Source organism: Mchenga conophoros, linkage group LG1 (genome assembly GCF_057382185.1).
Source record: "Mchenga conophoros isolate Kocher_MC1m ecotype Shallow Benthic linkage group LG1, M_conophoros_male_GT1.1, whole genome shotgun sequence".
Lineage (NCBI taxonomy): Eukaryota > Metazoa > Chordata > Actinopteri > Cichliformes > Cichlidae > Mchenga > Mchenga conophoros.
In genome coordinates this window covers 2,260,563-2,281,310 of record NC_140526.1, presented here as the reverse complement: position 1 = coordinate 2,281,310, position 20,748 = coordinate 2,260,563, and the positions used below count along the sequence as shown (strand labels likewise).

At 49.1% G+C, this 20,748-nt stretch overlaps 1 protein-coding gene across 1 annotated transcript in view; it reads right to left on the bottom strand.

The window, feature by feature from the left end:
- efl1 (elongation factor like GTPase 1) overlaps positions 1-20,748 on the bottom strand; it is a 75,417-nt gene that overhangs the window by 41,617 nt on the left and 13,052 nt on the right. The window contains exons 12-14 of the mRNA XM_085275653.1: positions 16,204-16,334; positions 15,850-16,013; positions 15,178-15,313 (exon numbers count right to left, since the gene is read on the bottom strand). Coding sequence (XP_085131779.1) covers positions 15,178-15,313; positions 15,850-16,013; positions 16,204-16,334 — 431 coding nt within the window. The remainder of the gene's footprint in view (positions 1-15,177; positions 15,314-15,849; positions 16,014-16,203; positions 16,335-20,748) is intronic.

Genomic DNA, 20,748 nt, shown 5'->3' with positions numbered 1-20,748 from the left:
CCACATGATCAGGGAGGGGCATCCATCAGAGAGAGATCACAAAGCATGGGGGGGACTCTTTTTGACATGACCTTTCACCTCTTATTTGAGAGGTTTCAGTTCTAAAGATCAGGATCTTTTTAACAGCGCTGATGTCATTACTCGTCCTGGGACGGACCCTGAATGTGGCGTTTCACATCGTTGGAGAAAATGCTTCCAAGCTGTGTCCGAGAGGTGGAACAGCTTGGAAGAACCGAAATAAAGTCAAGCTGCCCTCCAATGAAGTATTCGGGATTACGGTGACCTGGATGACCAAGAATAAGCCGGCAAACTTCATGATCACATCTGGCAACATATTACAAACGAGTATTTGTTTCGCCGCGTACCACGGGGAAGTGGGCTGGCTGGTAGAACTAGGAAATGAGGAAGGAAGGAAAGAAGGTAGTCGAGTTCAGGAGAGGAGACTACATGAGGAGCCGTCTCTGTCACAGAACGCTGCAAACATCATCTTTGACTTCCTGAAGGCCGCAGCAGCCAAATCCTGCATTGATCTAATGGTAAATGTGCTGGTACTTAAATACTTTTTCTTATTACAAGCCTCGGTCGGCTTTTTTCCACGCACACTCAGATGGAAACATCGGGGCACCTCGAGGTTCAGCGTCCTGCCCAAGGACCCTTTGATAGAGCCAGAGTCACACCAACAACCTGCCTGTTAGTAGCTGAGCGGCTCCGCCTCCTGAGCCACAGTCACCTGTTTGCACAGGTCTGTCACACATTTCTTTAATAGATAAAATCACTGATTCCTCATCTGTCACTTTCAGTCCATCAACATGAAGCTGAAGTGTTTTAGAAGCAACTGAATATTTTATAGCAATAAAAGTCAAAATAACAATCATTCATTTTTACAACAGAGATCTGCTCTGTTCCTTCAAACCGCTGCTCAGTCCCAGCAGCTCTGCCTTTGTCTCTGCTCTCTTTGTCTGGAGTGTCAGAGGCAGAAGCGAAGCAGCTTTTCCTCCTCGCTAACGCCATCTACTGGCCACGGAGCGGCTGCCTGCACGCCTGCACCGCGTGGCTCAGACAAAGAATGAGGGCAGGCGGCCAGCAGCTCTCGTAGCGAACAACAGAGAAGACAGAGTGAGGGGGAGGAACGGCTGTGATGCAGAGGCTCGAGGTCAGCCAGGTCCTGGATCGGCGTCCACGGCCGGGTCACGGGCCAGAGCTGGAGCAACCGAGGTGAGCGGGAAATGCAGGTTAGCGGGTAAAACTCTGGGGGCTGTGCTGCCCTGCTCTACAGCCACCTGCCTGCAGTCAGCTGCCAGAGACACACAGTCTCTCACACACACACACACACAGTCTCACACACACACATGCACACACACACACACACACACAGTCTCACACGCACACACACGCACACACACACAGTCACACATGCACACACACACACTCTCTCCTGGATGTCTATTTAGGCCAGTGACTTTCTAACTCCACAGCCATCCTGACCCACCTACACGCTGAGCACGAGGAGAACGCAGACAGGACTGCTACACCCAGAACTACAACAACACAGCAGAGCGCCAACAAAGACGGGAGACAAACCAGCGCATTGGTGCGGTGTTCAGCACCAATGTGTTTAAAGACCTGCCGGCAGCTCAGAGCCTTTAAAGCGACCCTGTGTAACCTCTGCACCCTCACGGTCCTGATCACATGACTCATAAACATTCATAACAATAATTATAAATCACAACCGAGGGGAAACATCACAGCACATTTCCTAAATTACGCCGCTGAACGGCATGCTGGGTAATGCTAGCCAGCTTAGCAGCTAACAGTGTGGCGACAGGTGGGAGGGCTCTGTGTTGCATTCAGGAGCAGCAAAAAAAAACAGACGGAGGATGACAGCAAAGTTGTTCGAGGATGTTCGCAGTGGGTGGGGCTCCAGAAGCTCCACCCCCACACACAGTGACAAAGAACCAGGTGAGACATAATTAGCATGCTGCCCGAGGCTGCCAGGTGTTTTTAGCTGCAGGCAGACTCGTCTTTCAGCAGTCGCCTTAAAAGAAGCCCCAGCTTGAGGCGACCTGATTGGTCCAGCCTCAACAGCGTCATCCAGCGTGTCCAATCACAAAGTCATCCAACACCGAAATAAACGTTGTTACTGTGAGCATCATTGTTTTAAATGGGGACGGCAGGCAGCCAATCAGACTTCAGCAACAAGAACGAAGCCTTTACGAGAAGCAACGATCCAACTCTGTTTTTAAGACTGCACTACTAACTTTCATTTAGTTTCTTGCGATGGGCGGGGCTTAAAAAGAGTGCAACTTTCCCCTGTGGTATGAAAAAGCTGTTACAGTCCACTGATATTATTCCAGGTACTGTACTGAATTTAAACAAATAAGCCCCTCCCTAAAAAGCCCCTGCCCAGTTTTACTGTAGGGAACACGGCAGTCGGACAACAGATGTCCTCAAACCTCAGAAGGAGATGCTGCTGCTTTTTTATTTGTTTTTGTTTCTAATGTCTCTGTAAAGCACTTTGAATCACCTTGTTGTTGAATTGTGCTATACAAATAAATTTGCCTTGCCTTGCCTTGCTGGGTCTGAAAGAACGAGTCCCATCAGCCACATCTGCAACGACTTAATATGTCACACTAAGATGAAGCATCCACCCACGGCTGGGAAATATCTGTGAGTCACTGACGATAGCAACCAGCAAACATTTCGTAACCGTCGTCTTTTCTCCACGTCTAATCTCGTTTGATGAATCGTCCTAAAATGAAAGTTGTGCCGATGTCGCAGGCATAACGTGTCCGTCTGCTGGCTCCACTTCGTCAACAACATCTGGAAGTTCGTGTTGGACATTCGTCCAAAGGAAGTTTGTGTACAAGAACTGGTTTATATTGTTTTTGGAAACACAGCACAGAATAAAAGAAAGTGAAGAGATTACAAGTGTATTAACAGAGCCTGTTAGTCTCATGTGCGTTTGATTCCTTCATTGTGAGACAAGAACAAGATTTCTTGTTCCATAAGAAGAATTCACGTGGAAAGAGGAAACGTTCATGTTTCAGTCACGTTCGCTGGGAAGAAATCGTCACGAAAGGCTGACGCCGCGAGCTCGAACGCTCCTTTAGAGCAGATCCATGTTTGTAAACTCGTCCGTTTCTAGTTTCAAATGCAAACATTTTACTTGCACAGCTCAGGGAGTGGTGGGCGACACGGAGAGTGGGTTAGCACACCACAGTGTGAACTATCCGAGCTCAACCTTTCTGAAGCCTCTGTCCATGAAGTCGTCATGACCTCTAACCTATTGACGCCCACCTTTATTTTTGTGTCTGCGAAAACGATTTTTTAATATTTCGTATTCTGGGACAGGAAATGAACATTTTCCACTTTGAATGTTTAATTCATTTCAACCATCCACAGATCACAGCTGGGGTCATACACGTCTCCGATTTTTACACTTCATTTGTAGTTTTTTCATTAATAACTAAAAGGAGATATTTTATTTAACCCTTTAAACCCTAACCTAATTTACTCTTTAAACCAGGCCTCAAGGGCCGGTGTCCTGCAGGTTTAGATGTGTCCTTGATCCAACACAGCTGATTTAAATGGCTAAATTAGCTCCTCAACATGTCCTGACGTTCTCCAGAGGCCTGGTAATGAACTAATCATGTGATTCAGGTGTGCTGACCCAGGGTGAGATCTAAAACCTGCAGGACACCGGCTCTCGAGGCCTGGAGTTACCCACCCTTGCTATAAATGCTAACCCATCACCGGTGACGGGTTTAAAGGGTTAAAACAGGCTCGGTTTGGTTTATCTGTTAGAAACATTAAGAGGTTCTTACATGCTGCTTCCTGAGGGCCGACTCCTGCTGTCGGGGAAAACCTGACATGTGGTGTTGTTGTTATTTATGGTGTTACTCATTTATTTTCACACACACACACCCTCTCCATCCTTTGGGTCAGCCACATCGCTCCCCCTGATCATTGTATTTACATGTCCCACCTTCATCTCGGCTCCATGACATTCGGTCCTGTCTGATTTGCTCGTTGTGTCTCTTGTGCGTTTCTCTGTATATGTTGACTTATTTCTTGTTTCTACCCTTTTATTTCTTCTGATCCGTTCGGTCGTCTCTCAGCAGCACTTTGGTCAAACTGGGTTGTTTTTAAATCTGCTTTGTAAATAAATCAGAGTTTGAGTTTAAGCCTCATTTGCCATCGCTGCCACAGAGGACCCCACCCAGAAAACCCCTCTACGCCATCATCACGACTGTGGGAGCAAAGCTTTGATGCGGATCATCCTCCTGTGTGCACGGTCTGAGATACACTCGCGCCTTCAGCTCGGCCACAGGTCACAGCTGCTGCTCACGTGGATCATAGTGAAACGATGCACTGCACATTTACCTGTTCTTACCTGTTTATGTTCCTCTGTACAGGAATAAGATCCTATTTTCTTTAATGACAGGGAATCGTTGCTCTTCTCCTCCACGTGTTTCTTTCTTTCCTCTCAGCTGCATCTTTCCCAAACAGACCAGCGGCCTTTTAATGTGAGCTTCAAAGATCTTGGCTACAGTTCAGCAAAGAAAAGCTGAGGAGAAAAATCTAGATCAGCCAGCCAGAGAGAGGCAGTGAGGGAGGGAAAGGGAGAGGAGGAGAGGAGGGGGCACGAAGGAGGAGGTGGTCAATAAATTTCCACGGGGAGAGCGAAGGACTGATGAGGTGGAGAACGCTCCGTGGCTGTGGGATCCCAGCAGGGCTCGGCTGGGACTGGAAACTGTGTCAAGGACGACTGAGGAAGAGACGGATGAGTCAGGAGCTGCTGCACGCGCACATGCGCACACGGGCCCGGCGTGGAGCCCCATCCCGCGCCGGATCGCACCGAAGTCGATTCCTCGCTGACACACGAGGTCATCAACGGCAGCCTTCTACTGTAGAGACGCGGGTCGCTATAGAAACTACGCGCTCTCCGAAAAACAAAATCTGTACTCGCTCCGCCACAGTTCTTCTAAAATCCGAGCTTGGCACTGACAACGAACTTCTTGGTCATAGCGGGGAATCACGGCCGGAGCTTCAACCACGCCCACGGTTTATTTAGAAATGAACTTTTTCTCCTTTTTAAACATTGTTGGTTCCATCTTTGATTAACTGATGAGGATTTTCACTCCATATTATCATGAAGAATAACAAGAAGAATATTTTCATTCACTGTTGTTCGTTTCAAGTCAAACAGTAAAAGAAAGAAACTGAAGAAGTATGAACGTGACACACAGACATATGCTCGGCTCAGCTCAGCGACACACCTGAGAGCACCTGCGAGCCGAGGTGTAGGCACAGGAGCACCTCTGTGACAGGGCCAGACTACTTCCTGGTCAGATCTGTAACAACCTGACTGTGTGGGCACTCCGCTGCCTCTGATATGATTATATGAGCACTTTTTCAATGATGGGAATATCCACGTTTACCTTCAGGAGTGTCGGGTGTGTCTGTGACCACGTCACACTTTTCCGTCACGCAGTAATGCTGGCTGTGAGCCGATCGCGTGAGAAGCTCGCAGTTCTTGTACGTTTGTTTTCGGTTCAGTGTAACTTGGTTTTCACAGATTTTTAATGATTAAAAGTTTCCAGTTTCATCACTTTCAGTTTTAATCAGAGTGAGATGCTAACGTCACGAGAAGGCTTCACACTGAGAACACGTGAAGCAGAGAGAAGTGAACTTTTCCAGTCTCGTGTTTATTTTGACTTCACCACCAGCAGATGCTTTACATCGCTCACACGGTTTGTTCCGTCCGCCGTGGCTTCCAGTCGCACTGAGCGCGTTACAGGAGTGGGAAGTTTGGATTACGTGGAGTTTTGGGAATATTTGCCAGATTCTTTATTTCCTTCTGTCAAAAATAGACTCGGCGCATATTTTTAGCAGCATGCAGCAAAGAGACGGAGATACTGCTGTTAGCTTTCAGAACGCAGCTGCGGCACGTCTGACGTCTCAGCAGCGGTCGGATCAGCCCGACGGTCAGACTGTCCAGCATCTGACCACCGTGCTGCCCCCGGGGGCAAAGCTCACTGCAAAAATGTGAGCTAGCTGGTTAATAAATTAAACATCAACATCTGAGCTGTGAAACTGAACCAGCTCAGTTTATGGAGCCTGAAGTCACATGGACAGCGTTTCCTGACAGACTTTTTATACACTATTTTATAAAAGTGAAAAAATGAGACTTGACTAGACGTTGAGGAGATAAGCTGCTCCCACAAAGTTTTAAGTCTTAACATTGAGACTTTTGTGCTCCTGTTTCCAACACCAGCGACAGATGTTCCAGCTGAACCGGCACTGCCACACTTTCACAGAAACCACGAGTGTCTGCAGGGCTCCAGCGAACGCAAACTGCTCTCAGATGATGACAGAGAAGTCGCGACGTGTGAGCTGTTCCTTTGAAAGCCTCCTGCTCTTCTTCTTCTGCAGTGCTTTCTCCAGTTTGCCCACTAAATGCATCATTTTAGAGATTCTGCTGCCCGGTTTGTCACAGACACACAAACGATTCATTGATGATTATTTGAATCGTCAACAATCCACCAACCAAACACTTATTTCTACTGTAGAGGAACAAAGATCTACTCTGGGTGAATCCACTGCATTCAGCTATAAGCTGGAAAGCAAACAAATGTCTGACAGCGCGCAGATTAAATCGATATCATCTGACCGTAAGCGGGACGCTCAACAACGAGTCTGAAGTGCCGAAATGTTTTCTTAAGAGGAAAAAGGCGAGCTTTATGCAACCAGGCTTAAAATTCCCCACATTCAAGTGTCCTCTTAAAACAGCAACACTTCCCAGACAGAAGATCAAAAAGCCCAAACTCTCCTCTGCAGCGACGGGGTGGGGGTGTCCTACAAAGACGCCTGAACGTCCGAACGCCGCAGGAGACAGCGGCATTATTGACGACGCGAGCTGCGCCGAGACGAACCCGGCTGGCCTCTGCCATCGCCCGGTGCGGTTCGCATCAGTGAAATCATTCAGTCGGCGCTTCCTGTTAAAGATCTGGGTCGCTCGTCACCGCTGGCTCGCAGAGGGAGAGCCTGATGCAAAACAAATGTTTTCATAAAGTCGCTCAGTGTTGAATCAGCATCATTCGCTTCACTGCTTTTTTCTGTCTTTCCCCCTTTTTTCCTCCCCCAGGACCGACTCCAGCCACTCGGCTTTTCTCGCAGCTGCTTCACATTAGGCCTCGATGATTAGCGCTCGACGCTGCCCACGTCTTTAACCCCTGTGACAAACGGTCGGCCTTACTAAGCTCGCCATCAAACGCCGTCGAGCCTGCCGTGTACTCTCCCTCAGCTGCGACGGCAGATAAATCCCACCGCCGCTCGAATGCACGCTGCTAATCGAAAACAGCAAAGAGGATCAAACAAAGGACTTTTGTTAAGGTGCTCACAGAGTTTCCACGGCTCGGTCACAACACGCCATCATTTCTGCCGTTAACGTTAACCAAAGATGCACTTCAACCCAGCAAAAACAGACACCGTCGATACAGGTCAGCGAAGACACGAAAAACACGTTCACTGCAGATCCTGCAATCCTGAGACAACTCAAAATGTCCTGAGCGCAGAAGTTATGGATCAACATCACTTCAGCTTTAAGATGACATTTGAAAACATTTGAACTCCTGTGATCAGAAACAGCAACATCTCTTCTTGGCCTCAAAAAGTTGATTCTGTCGATCTGAAGCGTGGCGTCATCCAGGTGACCAAACACAGTTCAACATAAAGTGCAGCTTTTACTTTGAAGGTGACTACAGTCTCCGTTTCTACGTCGCGACGCACTTTCAGTTACTGCTTAGCGGACAGTTTGTGTTTGCAGGCGAGTCAGCGTTTGCTGGGGCAAAGTAATGCTGGCGAGGGTTTCGGGAAGCGCCATAACCCCCAGCAACCACTCACTGACTGAATGCACGCTTCAGGGGGAGGGGTTTCAGCCTGAGTGGAGTTAAAGTGGCCGAGGGTGGGCGAGGGTGGAGCTCTCATCTCCAACAGGTGTTGGATGACGCTGCGGTCAGGCCAGGTAAGTTCTGCCCTGTCGATCAGGTGCAACCGTCTTCTTATTGACGCTGCTGAATTGCAGCGATGCTCAGCCAGGATGCAGAGCTGAGACGCGGCAGGCGTGTCCGTACGGCACTTTAGCTTCCTGCTCCTGATGCTGAAACAGGAAATGAAAACTGTTTCCACAGTTGGAAGGACACCAGTTGATTAAAATAACCATCTGAGGTGAGATCAAACTAAAACTAAACAGAAAGTCACGTCTGACGATGGGAAACGTGAACACGAGCACGGACAGCGATGCAGTCTCATTGGTGATGAGGAAAATCAATCGTCGTAGTTCCTGGCTGGTGACTTTTCTCCGAGGTTATTACCAAATGCAACTGAGGCACTCCTAAGTGTTAGGTCAATGGTTTTTTCCCTGGCTGCTCCAGTTTGCATACCGAGGTGCTCCTGGTGCATCGCTGACCCTTTCTGCACGTGACCAGCAGCCGGTCTGTGTGCAAACTGACCGTTTCCATGATGTCCTGGTTCTCTCCCTGTTGTCCAGCTCAGGACGGCTTCGTTTGATGAAAATGTTTTCATATCATTTCATTTGTGAATTGAGAAGCACAACGTGAAGCTGTCTGCCTCACACGAGTCAGCTGAAGTCGCACTCTGTGTGGAAACTGCATGCAGCGCGTGGGCTGCATCTCATAAAGGATCTGGCAATCCGAGCAGCATCAGATAAACACATAAAACGCATGGCTGTGCAAATAAGCACCAGGACAGAAAAGCAGAAATGACACGAGCATTGCAAACTGCAGGTGGGCCCAGTGGGCGTGGCCATCGCCGTGTTATTAGTTTCCTTCTTTCTTTGTGAAACGCAGCCTCTCCAACACAAGGTCACACATAAATAAGCAGTGATCTTATGGGACTGCACCAGTGTTTGTGACATGAATAACTAAACAGAAGACGTTTATACAATAAGAACAAAGCCATAATCATCAGAAGTGTTTTACCCAGAAGTCTGATGAACGGCAAGAAATCCTCCTAAATCACTTTGCTCTGTTTAAGACGAGCTGAATCAGACTCCACGCTGTGATCGTTTATGTGAGCGCGGCATGAAAATGTGAGCTGCAGGCAGATTTGATGTGGTTAATCTCTGCGAGACAACGTTTTCTAGTTAGCCTCCTGCAGGAGCTGTTAGCATGTGACAGAAGGAGAGAGATCCTCGAGTAACTGACATCAGCCACCGAAGACAAGACGGCAACAAAGGAAAGCGGTCGATACTCATCGCTGTTAAAGTGGACCTCCTCTCCTGCTTCATACATGTCTGTGCATCCAATATTTCTGTGAACTTTACAGGGTTGGAGGGAGTGACAGGTGACACTGGGTGAACACATGCTGCCTACTTCGAATCACCTGGATCAAGGATGTCACGCAAACTCCACAAACAGGAAGTTCAATCTTCAGTGAGGTGATGATGCTCGCCGCCATGTTTGTGCCTGCAGTGTTTCCACCTCCGTGCTGCACCACATGTTCACCAGCTTTGCACAAAGACACGGTGGCAGGTAATAATTCTCTCCGGCTCGCGCGACACACAGAGAGCTTCAGCACGTGCAGAACTTCTGTGGCAATCGCTCGTCCTATTAAACTAACACAGAAGTGCATGTGTGCTAATCCACTGCAAACATTTTGAGCCAGCTGAGACACAGAAAGGATCAACTGACCAAACCCCTCTATAAACAACAACCCTGCAGTGAAACCTGACGCTCACCTGGAGAGGAAAGCCTCCCGAGGCTGCCCGAGGACGCGAGGGGAGGGGACGGGGGTTAAAACTGAACTGAGCTGAAGCATGATGGGAGGCCTTCATTTCCTGAGGCTGCTGTTTCCAACAGCTGGCAGGAAATAAGGAGGGAAGGCAGCACAATGCTGCACACACAGCACAGCAGCTGCCTTTCCTTTATCTTTCTGCTTTCTGTTACTCATTTAAAACAGTCGTGATTTTTTTTTTGGGGGGGGGGGGCACACAGACACACACACAAAGACAAACACAGCGTTTTGTCCTGCAGCCTGTGCAGCGTGCCATCATGTGGTTAACTGGAAAATGATGTTTGCCACATCAAATGCTGCTTTTGTGTATGTTTGTGAGAAAGTCGTGTGCATGTGTGTGTGTGTGGATGTGCATGTGTGTGTGTGTGGATGTGCATGTGTGTGTGCACGTACGCGTGTGTGTGCACATACGTGCGTGCATGTGCACGTGTGTGTGTGTGCGCATGTACGTGTGTGCGTGCACCTGCATGTGTGTGTGTGGGGGGGGGGGCGTGCATGTGCGTGCACGTACGTGTGTGTGTGCGCCTGCACGTGTGTGTGTGTGGGGCGTGCATGTGTGCGCCTGCACGTGTGTGTGTGTGGGGCGTGCATGTGTGTGCATGTGCGTGTGTGTGCGCCTGCACGTGTGTGTGTGTGGGGCGTGCATGTGTGTGCATGTGTGTGTGTGTGTGCGCCTGCACGTGTGTGTGTGTGGGGCGTGCATGTGTGTGCATGTGTGTGTGTGTGTGCGCCTGCACGTGTGTGTGTGTGGGGCATGCATGTGTGTGCATGTGCGTGTGTGTGTGCGCCTGCACGTGTGTGTGTGTGGGGCGTGCATGTGCGTGCACGTACGTGTGTGTGTGCGCCTGCACGTGTGTGTCCTTCTCCAATTACTTGCTCCAGCCGTCAGATAATAATGGGGGTTTAATCAAGGCCAAGCCTGGTGGGGTTTGCACACATTGGTGCGCCGCTGGCAACTTCCTCCCTGCCCGCGGTCCACTAACAGGACAGGAATGATGGCTCCCACATGGCCCGAACACTCACAGAGAGACAGTATGTTTTCATAGATCTGAGAAGAACAGAAATTGTTTCCACCCTGCCTGCCACCGCTTCAACTTTCTGCTTAGTCATCAGGCTTCTCAGAAGAATGCACCGAGATCCCTGAAGAAACGAGCTGTGTCTGATTTCAGCGTTACTAACATCACGGTTACAAAGAAAACAGACAATCTCTTCCCTCGGGAGGTTGAACACCCAGCAGCTCTCTGCCGCTTTCTCCGAGTGCTGCCCGGGACAGACGAGAAGGCTGGAGGTGTTTCAGAGAGGTGGGGGTCAAAGGGCAAAGAAACATCTTAATCCCGACAGCAAACAACTTTTACACAACTCGAGTTTACAGGACACGTTCAGCTGTTTCACTGTAGCAGCCTCAGAGGGGCTGAATACGAAAGTGTGAAAAAATCTTTTTCACCAGTGTGATCACTGGAAAAATAATCCCCTTTACTGGGATATAACAGGACACTGTGGGTGTTTTTGTTGTGTGCTCAATGTTTCCTTCAAGACTGAAAAACTCGGCGCCGTCAGCAGGAACGAGCTTCCTCCATCTCTATCAAATGTTTCCTTACTTTCAACACAAGGAAAAAAAGAAGCAGAAGAACCTGAAAGAGAGAAACTGGAGAGAATCCACGGGTCGAACAAACGACAGACGCAACAGGTTTGTGCAGAGAAAGCACCGTCATGCAAGAAAAGTATAGAAGTGTGAAGACTACGATCCACGATGACAACCGAGCACTGCAGGGCCAGTGCGACCCAACGCGCTCAGCAATCTGTCGCTCGACAGCGCCGATCCATCGCAGCAAACGCCAAAGTTATTCTAGTCAGAAGTTGCAACATCCATCACTGATGTTTGCCTCCCGCGCCTGCTGCAGCGCTCGAGGCTCTTCAAGCAGCACGACTCACTCACACCAGCGCTTCCTACCCAACGCTCGCAGTCCAATCGACACATCGGAGCGCAACCAGGGCTTCAAGCAACCGCCAACCTAGTGGGTGCCCTGCTCAGTTCAGCCACTTTGGAGGGTTTTTGAGCACAAACTGCTCTTTAAGGTCGTGCCACAGCATCTCAGTCGGCTTCAGGTCAGGACCGGGCCTCTCCGAACTTCATTCTGTTTTCCTTCAGCCGCTCAGACGTGGACCCGCTGGTCTGTGTTGGATCATTAACTCGCTGCAGCACAAATACAGACCACAGCCTGAGACGAGCAGATATCTGTTTTTTAAAAAGAACGAAATCTTCACAATAACAAGAAAACATGAACCTTTGTCAGCCTGTGAAGTCTGCCTGGGAGCTCAGTCTGACGGATCTGCTCTGCAGGCATCCAAATATGATATTAGCAAACGTCTTATCAAATTATTAGACCACAAATATTTTAGAAAGTTTTAAACTAAAATATTGTTTTTTATCCAGGAAATAACCTGAGCCGACTTCTCTGAGACGCCTGAAATTATTCCAGCAGAACATTCAACCAGTAAAACTCATAATGCTCATCACTGCTAATCTAATAATAATAATAATAATAATAATAATAATAATAATAATAATAATAATAATGTGATTTACTGTTTTTAAAGAAAGATAAAAATAAAGATTGACTGTAACCCTCACACTGGGTGGTCTAATAAAGCACAGGGCTCGCTACATTAAGGTAAACGTTTCATCATTTTGTTCACGCAGTGTGTGTCAGTAAAGGTTTTAAACCGTTGGACAGACTGATCTGCTGTCACAGCAACAACAAACATCTGTCAGTCCAACTTAGGTTTAACTAATCCAGAGTCTGAAACAGTCCCGGATCATTACGGCCCATCTGTGAGGCGTCAAAGCTGCATGAGGAGACGAGCTGCGACGTCCATTGAAGGGCAGATGGGCTTATTGATAACTTCCTTCGCTGATGCCAACTGATGGCGGCGCGTCGATATCCTAATGCACGCCTGCTTCATTATTCATGACAGCCTCACAAGAGGATTTCACACAGGTCCCACCTGCACCCAGAGCAGCATCCAGCAGCAATAATGTGAGTCAGATCGATGCTGCACCGGGGACCGCACTGAACGCAGCGCACACGCTTAAAGTGCAGCAGACGTCTGCACAGCGGACACAGATTTGAAGATTCAGAGTCACGTGAAAACGTCACGATCCAGCGGCTGGAGATCCTGGTTCAGCAGCAGTGACCTGCACCAATGTTTCTGTGAGTCTGTCTCATCTCTGTGGAGGAACTTTGGTCCTCTCTTCCTCTCAGCGATGCTTCAGCTCGTTCAGGTTTGCAGCACTGGTTCATGCACAGCTCTCTGAAGGCTCAGCCTCTCAGCCTCAACCCAACTGTAACTCTGACACTAAAGCCACATTCGGTTCTCAAAAATGCCTTCAAACTTATGGGGACCAGGATTTAGGTCCCCACACACACACACACACACACACACACACACACACACACACACACACACACACACACACACACACACACACACACACACACACACACACACACACTGCAATAAGGTGACATGATCAGAAAAAGAAATTCAACAGTTTGCACCACAGACCAAAGCTGTGAGCCTGTCATAAAGCGATCAGATAAATATGCTAAATGCATTTCAACGACATCGTGCATGCAGGAATGCCCCTGGGGAAAAATGCAAATATGTCTTTTTGTGGAGTTTTGTGTATAATCTTGGTGCACAGACACTTTTAATACTCGCCCAGCATTCAGTCACGTGTCAGGACGCAGCGATGCTTTCACATCAGCCACGGTAGAAAAATCTGTGCCAGCAAAAACATTAGTTTATAATAAACATGATTTGTACCTGAAGAATTTGACCCCGAGCCCATCGTCCAGAGAGTCCAAGCTGCTTTTTGGCAACTTGACCAGAAATGACTCATAAAGAGCCCACGCAGCCCCCCCCCAGCATCCACAGTAATGTGTGTCTGAATGTTTAAATGAAAAAGGTCACTGATGAACATGTTTGCAGTACAGACACAAAGCCAGCAGACAGCGGCGTCCACGGAGATCACAGAGGCAGATCGATAACGCGCATACAAGCGCGAGCGTCAGACGAGCACGCGTACGGTCATCAGCTGAATCGAAGGAAGGCGGTGCGTGGAAAAAGCAGGAGTTCTCACAGAAACTTGGAGGGAGCAAGCTTTAAAGCCGTGATGTGGGAATCTGGGTTTGAGTCAGAATTTAGGTCACAAGTTTGAGGAGTGAGGTATGCAGAGGAGAAACACATGTCGGGCTGCGAAGTACTGCAGCGTCCCCGAGTCTCTGCTTCTAAGTGACAAACACACTCCTGCAGCTCCCATTGCTGACAAATGATCCGTGAAGCTATGAGCTGACCAACACTGACAGCTTCACCCACAGACCCTGTTACAGAACCTGCAGTCCTCCTAGTGTCCAGCAGGGGGCGACTCCTCTGCTTGATTGAACAGGAGACTATAAGAAAATGAGCGTCACGCTCAGCTGATCCCTGATTTCAGTCTCGCCATGACTTCGATGGTTTCATCACAGGACGGTCACAGAGCTCCGTTCAAACCTTAAACCTACAGAACGACCTCAGAACTCTGCGTCTGCAAACACGCCGTCTCTTTGTGATAACATGATAATTAATGTACACAGAAATTCACATTTACAGTTTACAGCAGGCGTGCGACTTCACTGCGTTCACACGAGCACTCCGAGTCAGTGGTGTTTGTTTGGAGACAGGTTGCTTCCCACCACCTCGGCCTCTGGCCAATCAGATGCTCACTGCAACTACTTCAACATCAGCCATTAAAGCGTCTCATGTGGGGGCGCCCACACAGAACAAATGAAAGCTGGATCAGTCAAACCTGAAAGAAGGAGCCTGTCGTGTACTTACCTGCTCTCGCTCGCCTCTACCACAGCTTCTGTGCTTCACAACGATTTCCCTACTATGATCCATGATTGATACAGTGAATAAAATCATCTCTGCACTTTCAGCTCAGTGTTAGAGGCACACGAAGGATTCGAAGCTCTGTGATTGGCTGTTTCTGAATAGCTCTTTGTGAGTCACTGATTCATTTCTATACACACTCTGGTACCTCTGCCCCTTTTTGTTAAATCAAACAGCTTTGTATTGTAACACTTCTGTTCATCATGACTCAGGAGTGATTCAGTCCCTTTCGGTACCACAAACCCAACAACATCAAAGGGAAAACTCGACGACGTCTACCTCAGAGAAAGCCCCAAACGCTCCCGCAGGTCGGCCATTAATCCAACTTTATTAACGAGAACCTCGTGTGTGTCAGACGGCTTAGAGCCCAGGACGTCACCGAACAACAGCTGCAGCGAGGCGACGACAAAAACAAAGAGACAGATTTACCGAGGACATTTCCGGCGGGGACTTCCTGCAGCTCTTCTAGCTCTCTGCCCATCAGCAGGTAGAGGTTTTCCATGGAGCAACGGGACAGGTGAGGAATCTCAGACACGTCGTCCGAAGCGCTGCATCCCTCCGGCAGCTGACAGAGGGGAGACGAGAGCATCGTTACTGAGACTCACAGGGGAGAGAAACTTAGGTTACTCACATGATTCCTGCAAAGCACACAGGAAGCAGTGCATTGAACAGCTTTAGGATTTATAATGTGTTTTACACAAGCTGCAGTTCCACTATGATCCACTAGAGGCTCCAGCAGGGAGCTGTCCCCATAGACTCCCATGTTAAAACTTCACGGTCCTCACGGTGACACAGAGTCGTTCACAGTTTGCTGTTAAGACATTAAAAGCTCGAGTCGCTGTTCACTCAATGCTAACCAGATATTCCTCTGTGAGGCTGAAGATAAATGATGAACACATGAGGCCGAGCGGAGGAACCTGCCGTCAGTCACAGGGACGTGGATTCACACTACCTGTCAGCTTGCATCACATCAGCTGTGCTGGGAGGAAGTGTGCGAACACAAAACTGAAGTGAAGGCAGGATCGAAGCAGCTACAGCAGCGGGACGAGACGGTCCAACGTCCCGCGAACACAAGCTGCAGCAGGCGAGCGGGGGGCTTACCGTGCTCAGGCTCTGGGCGGGGTCGTACTTCGGTCCCAGCACGAATACTCTCTGTCCTTTCCTGACCACCCCGCTGTAGACGCGAGCAAACGCCACGAAGGTCTCCTTCGCCTCCTCTTCCTCCTCTGGCTTCGAGTCTTTCAGCGTCAGGTTCTCCATGTTCGCTGAGAGAGAAACGAGATCAGATCTTGTACGCTGCAGATTTATGGTGACAGCGTGGCGGACATGTTTTCAGCTTGTGAGTCTGTGTTTGTGTGTCTGCACTGAAACCACTGAAGCACCACTGAGCATCAGCTGTGTTCAGACACATTAATAAAGATGAGCGAGTGAAACGAGTCACTGAGACGAGCTCACCTGTGCAGAGTCCTGCAGGTGACACGCTCTCAGAGTGGGAGGGCTCTCGGTGGCTCTCCGCTGCCATCCTGTCAGCGTGTCGCCGTCTCGCCTGCTCCCTGCGCTCGGCGATCTCCTCCTGAGTCAGAGGCCTGAACACAAGAGTCCATCAGAGCTGGAGACGCTCCACTACGTCACTATATGTTTAAATGTTTCATTTTACTCCACCCCATTGCCGAGTCGCACCTCCGCAGCACAGATCTTTGCACCTTTTTCTAAGCTTTGCATGCAACACTCACGCTCTGCATCAACTCTGGGTTTGTGCTCAAAGACACTTCAGCGCGCAGGCTGGACTCGAACCGCCAACCTTGCAAACGGTAAACGATATGCTCTACCTCGCCCGAAACATAAGGAGAAAGCCTTCTGCGTCTGTAAATGATTCATAAATGATGATGATTATTTACTGTGATACATGTGGAATAATCCTGAACCAAGAAAACTGTCTGTCCCCAAATATATGCTTTAAAAATTCCACTGGACGTTTGGACTGATGCGGGACCGTGCAGGGTGAGATCCGGGAACAGGAATCTAAAAGTGTCTTCCTTCTCTCACCCCAACAGGTCACAGCAGATGGCCCCGCCCCTCCCTGAGCCTGGTTCTGCTGGAGGTTTCTTCCTGTTAAAAGGAAGTTTTTCCTTCCCACTGTCGCCAAAGTGCTTGTTCATAGGGGGTCATATGATTGTTGTGTTTTTCTCTGTATGTCTTACTGTAGGGTCGACCTTACAGTATGAAGCGCTTTGAGGCGACTGTTGCTGTGATTTGCTGTGTAAATAAAACTGAATTGAATTAAACTGGCATCATCGGAGAAGCTGATGATTCCAACCCATCCTCTCAGATCCCACCACCTAAACTTATGCAAACGACTTCTCTCTTAAGCCGCCGCGGCCTTCGAGTGCTGGATCGTTGCTGAGAGGATCCACAGTTTCCAACCCCGAAGGCAACGAGTCGCTCCTGACGCTCCCGCCTGCACACAACCCACTTCCCAGAACTGAAAATCAAGGTGAAGGATTAGGATCAGGCGTGCTCTGCAGCCGAGCTAGAAGCCGGTCAGAGGTGCAGCAGGAGATGATCCTGAACAGGTTTTTGATGTTTATGGATCGGTTCTGGGAGCAGGTCTGAGAGGCAGCATCGGGGCTCCTGTCAGCACCTGAAACCTTCTGTTCAGAAACAGACTTCAAATTCCTCCGATAGGAGAGTTTAAGCTGTAAAAACAGAACATAATTATCCCTGCATTAGTTTTCCTGCATGACCCGTGTGTGTGCGTGTGTGTGCACGCTGTGCGGTTGGCGTGTTAGCCCGTGTATGCATGTGCATGCCCTCTTCAAAAAGACCACAGTGACTATAGCAACACAGCTGCTCACAATAGGCCCGAGTGACGGCATGCAGCACAGAGTTCAGCTCCGTGATGACAAACCACTTTAAACAGCCCATAATTTGCCCCTGACAACAGCGGCAGCCCTGCAGACTCACTGAGACTGATTGCACCTCTCTTTAGCATAAATTGGATATAAACGGGGCCGCGGCCCGAATTTAGGATTGTAGCAGGAAACCACAAAAGAGCCGGCCCCACTGGAAGACGGCCTGGCCGTAAGAACAAATGGGCTCAGAGTGACTTTCAGCTTAAAGCCGCACGAGTCAGCTTCGCATTATTTCCCCCGAAAAGGACAAAGCAGCCAACAGATGTTTAAGCGGAGGTTTCCCCTTTAATGCCGCGTTTACATCAAACGCTGAAATAAACACAGCTGTGCACCGCGTTACGGACTTCATCACTTTTCCACAGGAGGTCAAATCAGTCGCTCACTGGTAATAATGGGAACGCCAGGACCGGGGCTCTGGCCCCGCCTGCTGCGGTTATGAAGTAATGGCTTCCAAACACTGAGGCTGGATGATCGCGACCACGAGCAGACCTTTTCCCATTGTGAAGACGGAGGAAAAAAGCGTGCTGCAAAATTAAACAATGTATTGATATTAAATCTGTCTGCAAAGCACACTTCACCGCTTTTTACTGCTGAAGGATTTTTATTGGAGATGTCTTCTACTCTGGCTCCAGCGAACGAAAATGAAATCGGTGGTGACTCTGATGATATCTGCTCTGACATTTGCATGAAAGCTGCATAGTGAGTAAGTTAAAGGCTAAATAAAGCTCAGAGCCCGCTGTTTAGCTGGATGGAGGATTTAGACGAGTAAATGGTAAATGGCCTGTATCTGTATGGCGCTTTACTTAGTCCCTAAGAACCCAAAGCGCTTTACACATCCAGTCATCCACCCGTTCACACACAGCTGCCCTGGGACGCACTGACAGAGGCGAGGCTGCCGGACACTGGCGCCACCGGGCCCTCTGACCACTACCAGTAGGCAAGGACACTCAGTAACGATTGCCCAAGGACACAACGACCGAGACTGTCCAAGCCGGGGCTCGAACCGGCAACCTTTCGATTACAAGACGAACTCCCAACTCTTGAGCCACGATCGCCCCAATTGTTAAGATATGTGAAGACCGAGGGCCTCGGCAGACCCCGCTCACTGAGGTTTAAAGAAGCGCCTGGACTGGGACTTGGGTTCGTTTGTTTAGCGGGTTTTATAATCCTCGATGTCAAAGCAAAGCAGTTCACAAAGTCCATATGCAGTTAAATGAATAGATTTGCACTTCTGAGACTTCACAGGCTTCTTTCTGCTGCTCCACAGCAGGAGAGCATCCACCACATGTCCTTAACTACATCCGTGACCCGGCACAGTCCCTGCATGTCAGGGGTGTCCAGCTCCAGGCCTGGAGGGCCGGTGTCCTGCAGGTTTAGATGTGTCCTTGATCCAACACAGCTGATGTAAATGGCTAAATGACCTCAACATGTCTTGAAGTTCTCCAGAGGCCTGGTAATGAACTAATCACGTGATTCAGGTGTGCTGACCCAGGGTGAGATCTACAGCGTTTCCACTGCTACCTGTTGGCCAACGGCACAGTGGCGGTCAGTGCTACCCCGGGCCTCGACCAATCCTAGGCAGAAATCTGATCCGGCACAGATTTTATGCCGACTGCCCCTGCTATGGACTCCACATATATACACTGCAGGGTTTTTCTCAACAGCAACCACGGCGTAGAAAGCTCTTGTGGCAGGAAGTTGTGACAGTAAACTTGAGTTTTCTTTGTCCACAGTTTAAGGAGCCACAAAGCGTGAGCGGTCAGGTCGGATCAGATCACGCGAGTCCAGATATTCTGACCCTGATCAGACCTGCTGCGCAGCACTGTTTGTCTTTTTTAATGAACATGACTTTCAGCCATCACTGATTGGACTAGCACGCAGTGGCTCGCAGCGAATCTGCTGAGGTGCGATGACAGGACGTGATGTCACAGCTCTTTGGGAAAAAGCTGCAGCTCATGTCTGACATGTGAGACTTTCTCTTACTGGTGTTGCAAAGAGTCGAAATAGGAAGAAATTCAACAAATTCATCAACTTTTATGCATAAAAACATGTCAGGAATCTTTATCATTTTAGTGTCTGCACTGTCACCGGTGTCGTTCCAGTTGCAACAGCAGCCGCATGGCAGACTTACGCATTTCACATTTCATGCATGCAGCATTTGAGAAAAAGAACCGTGAGCTTTGGGCGCGCTGCAGGACGCTGCAGGTCACGCCCTCGCTATGTCGCCATGTCTGTGCACATTGTTAGCCAGTAGTGACGCTTCAAACCTGAACTCATTTCCTCCTCATCTCAAGTTCTGGTCCAAAAATCCACATTTTCAGCATTTATTAACAATTTTTACCAGATTCTCAGCAGCTCGTTGCACCCGAGCTCTGCGCCCGTCCCTCGCACCTGACACTAAACAAGGTGAAGCCACCGAGCCGTCTCTGCCTCTGCTCTGTGTTGTAAATGCTTCTGTCCAATCACAGTCCTGAGTTTCACAGAAGCGAGCGGGTTGGCCACTGGGACCTCGAGATGAGCAAAAAGACGCGCGGGTGCGACGGGGGATCGTTGTCCTCGCTCTGAGTGCATCAGTACCTGTTGAGACGCGCGTCTCCACTTTGAGGGAAGCGCTGTGTGCGAATTAGACAAGTGGCAGCGCAGCAGCGACTCCGTTAATGATTTAAAGTCAGGATCCAACAATAATTAATGTTAAGGGTTTTTACAGGTAAGCCTTTAATGAGTTATCAGACGCTTTTTTCACTCGCCGGAGTCGACCGCTCGAGGTCGTTTCCCTTACAGATGAATTCTTTTCCTGCAGTCCTGGATGAACATGAATCGTCAGCGGCCCTCAATCATCAGGGCTGCGATGGGCCGATAATTCACAGTAACTGCTTCTATTTTTATTTGGCATAAAGTAACGTGTCGTAGTCTGAGAGTCAGACGCCTCAGTCGTTTGTTTTCCGTGTTTCAGAACTTTTCGTGTCAAAGACTTCACTGATTTTGGGTCGGAGGTGACCCACAGCGCCAGGACCTGAGTGTTGGTGACGAACAACATGTTTATGAGGCGCCGTCAGCCGCCACACAGATGTCAGCAGAGAGGATGCAC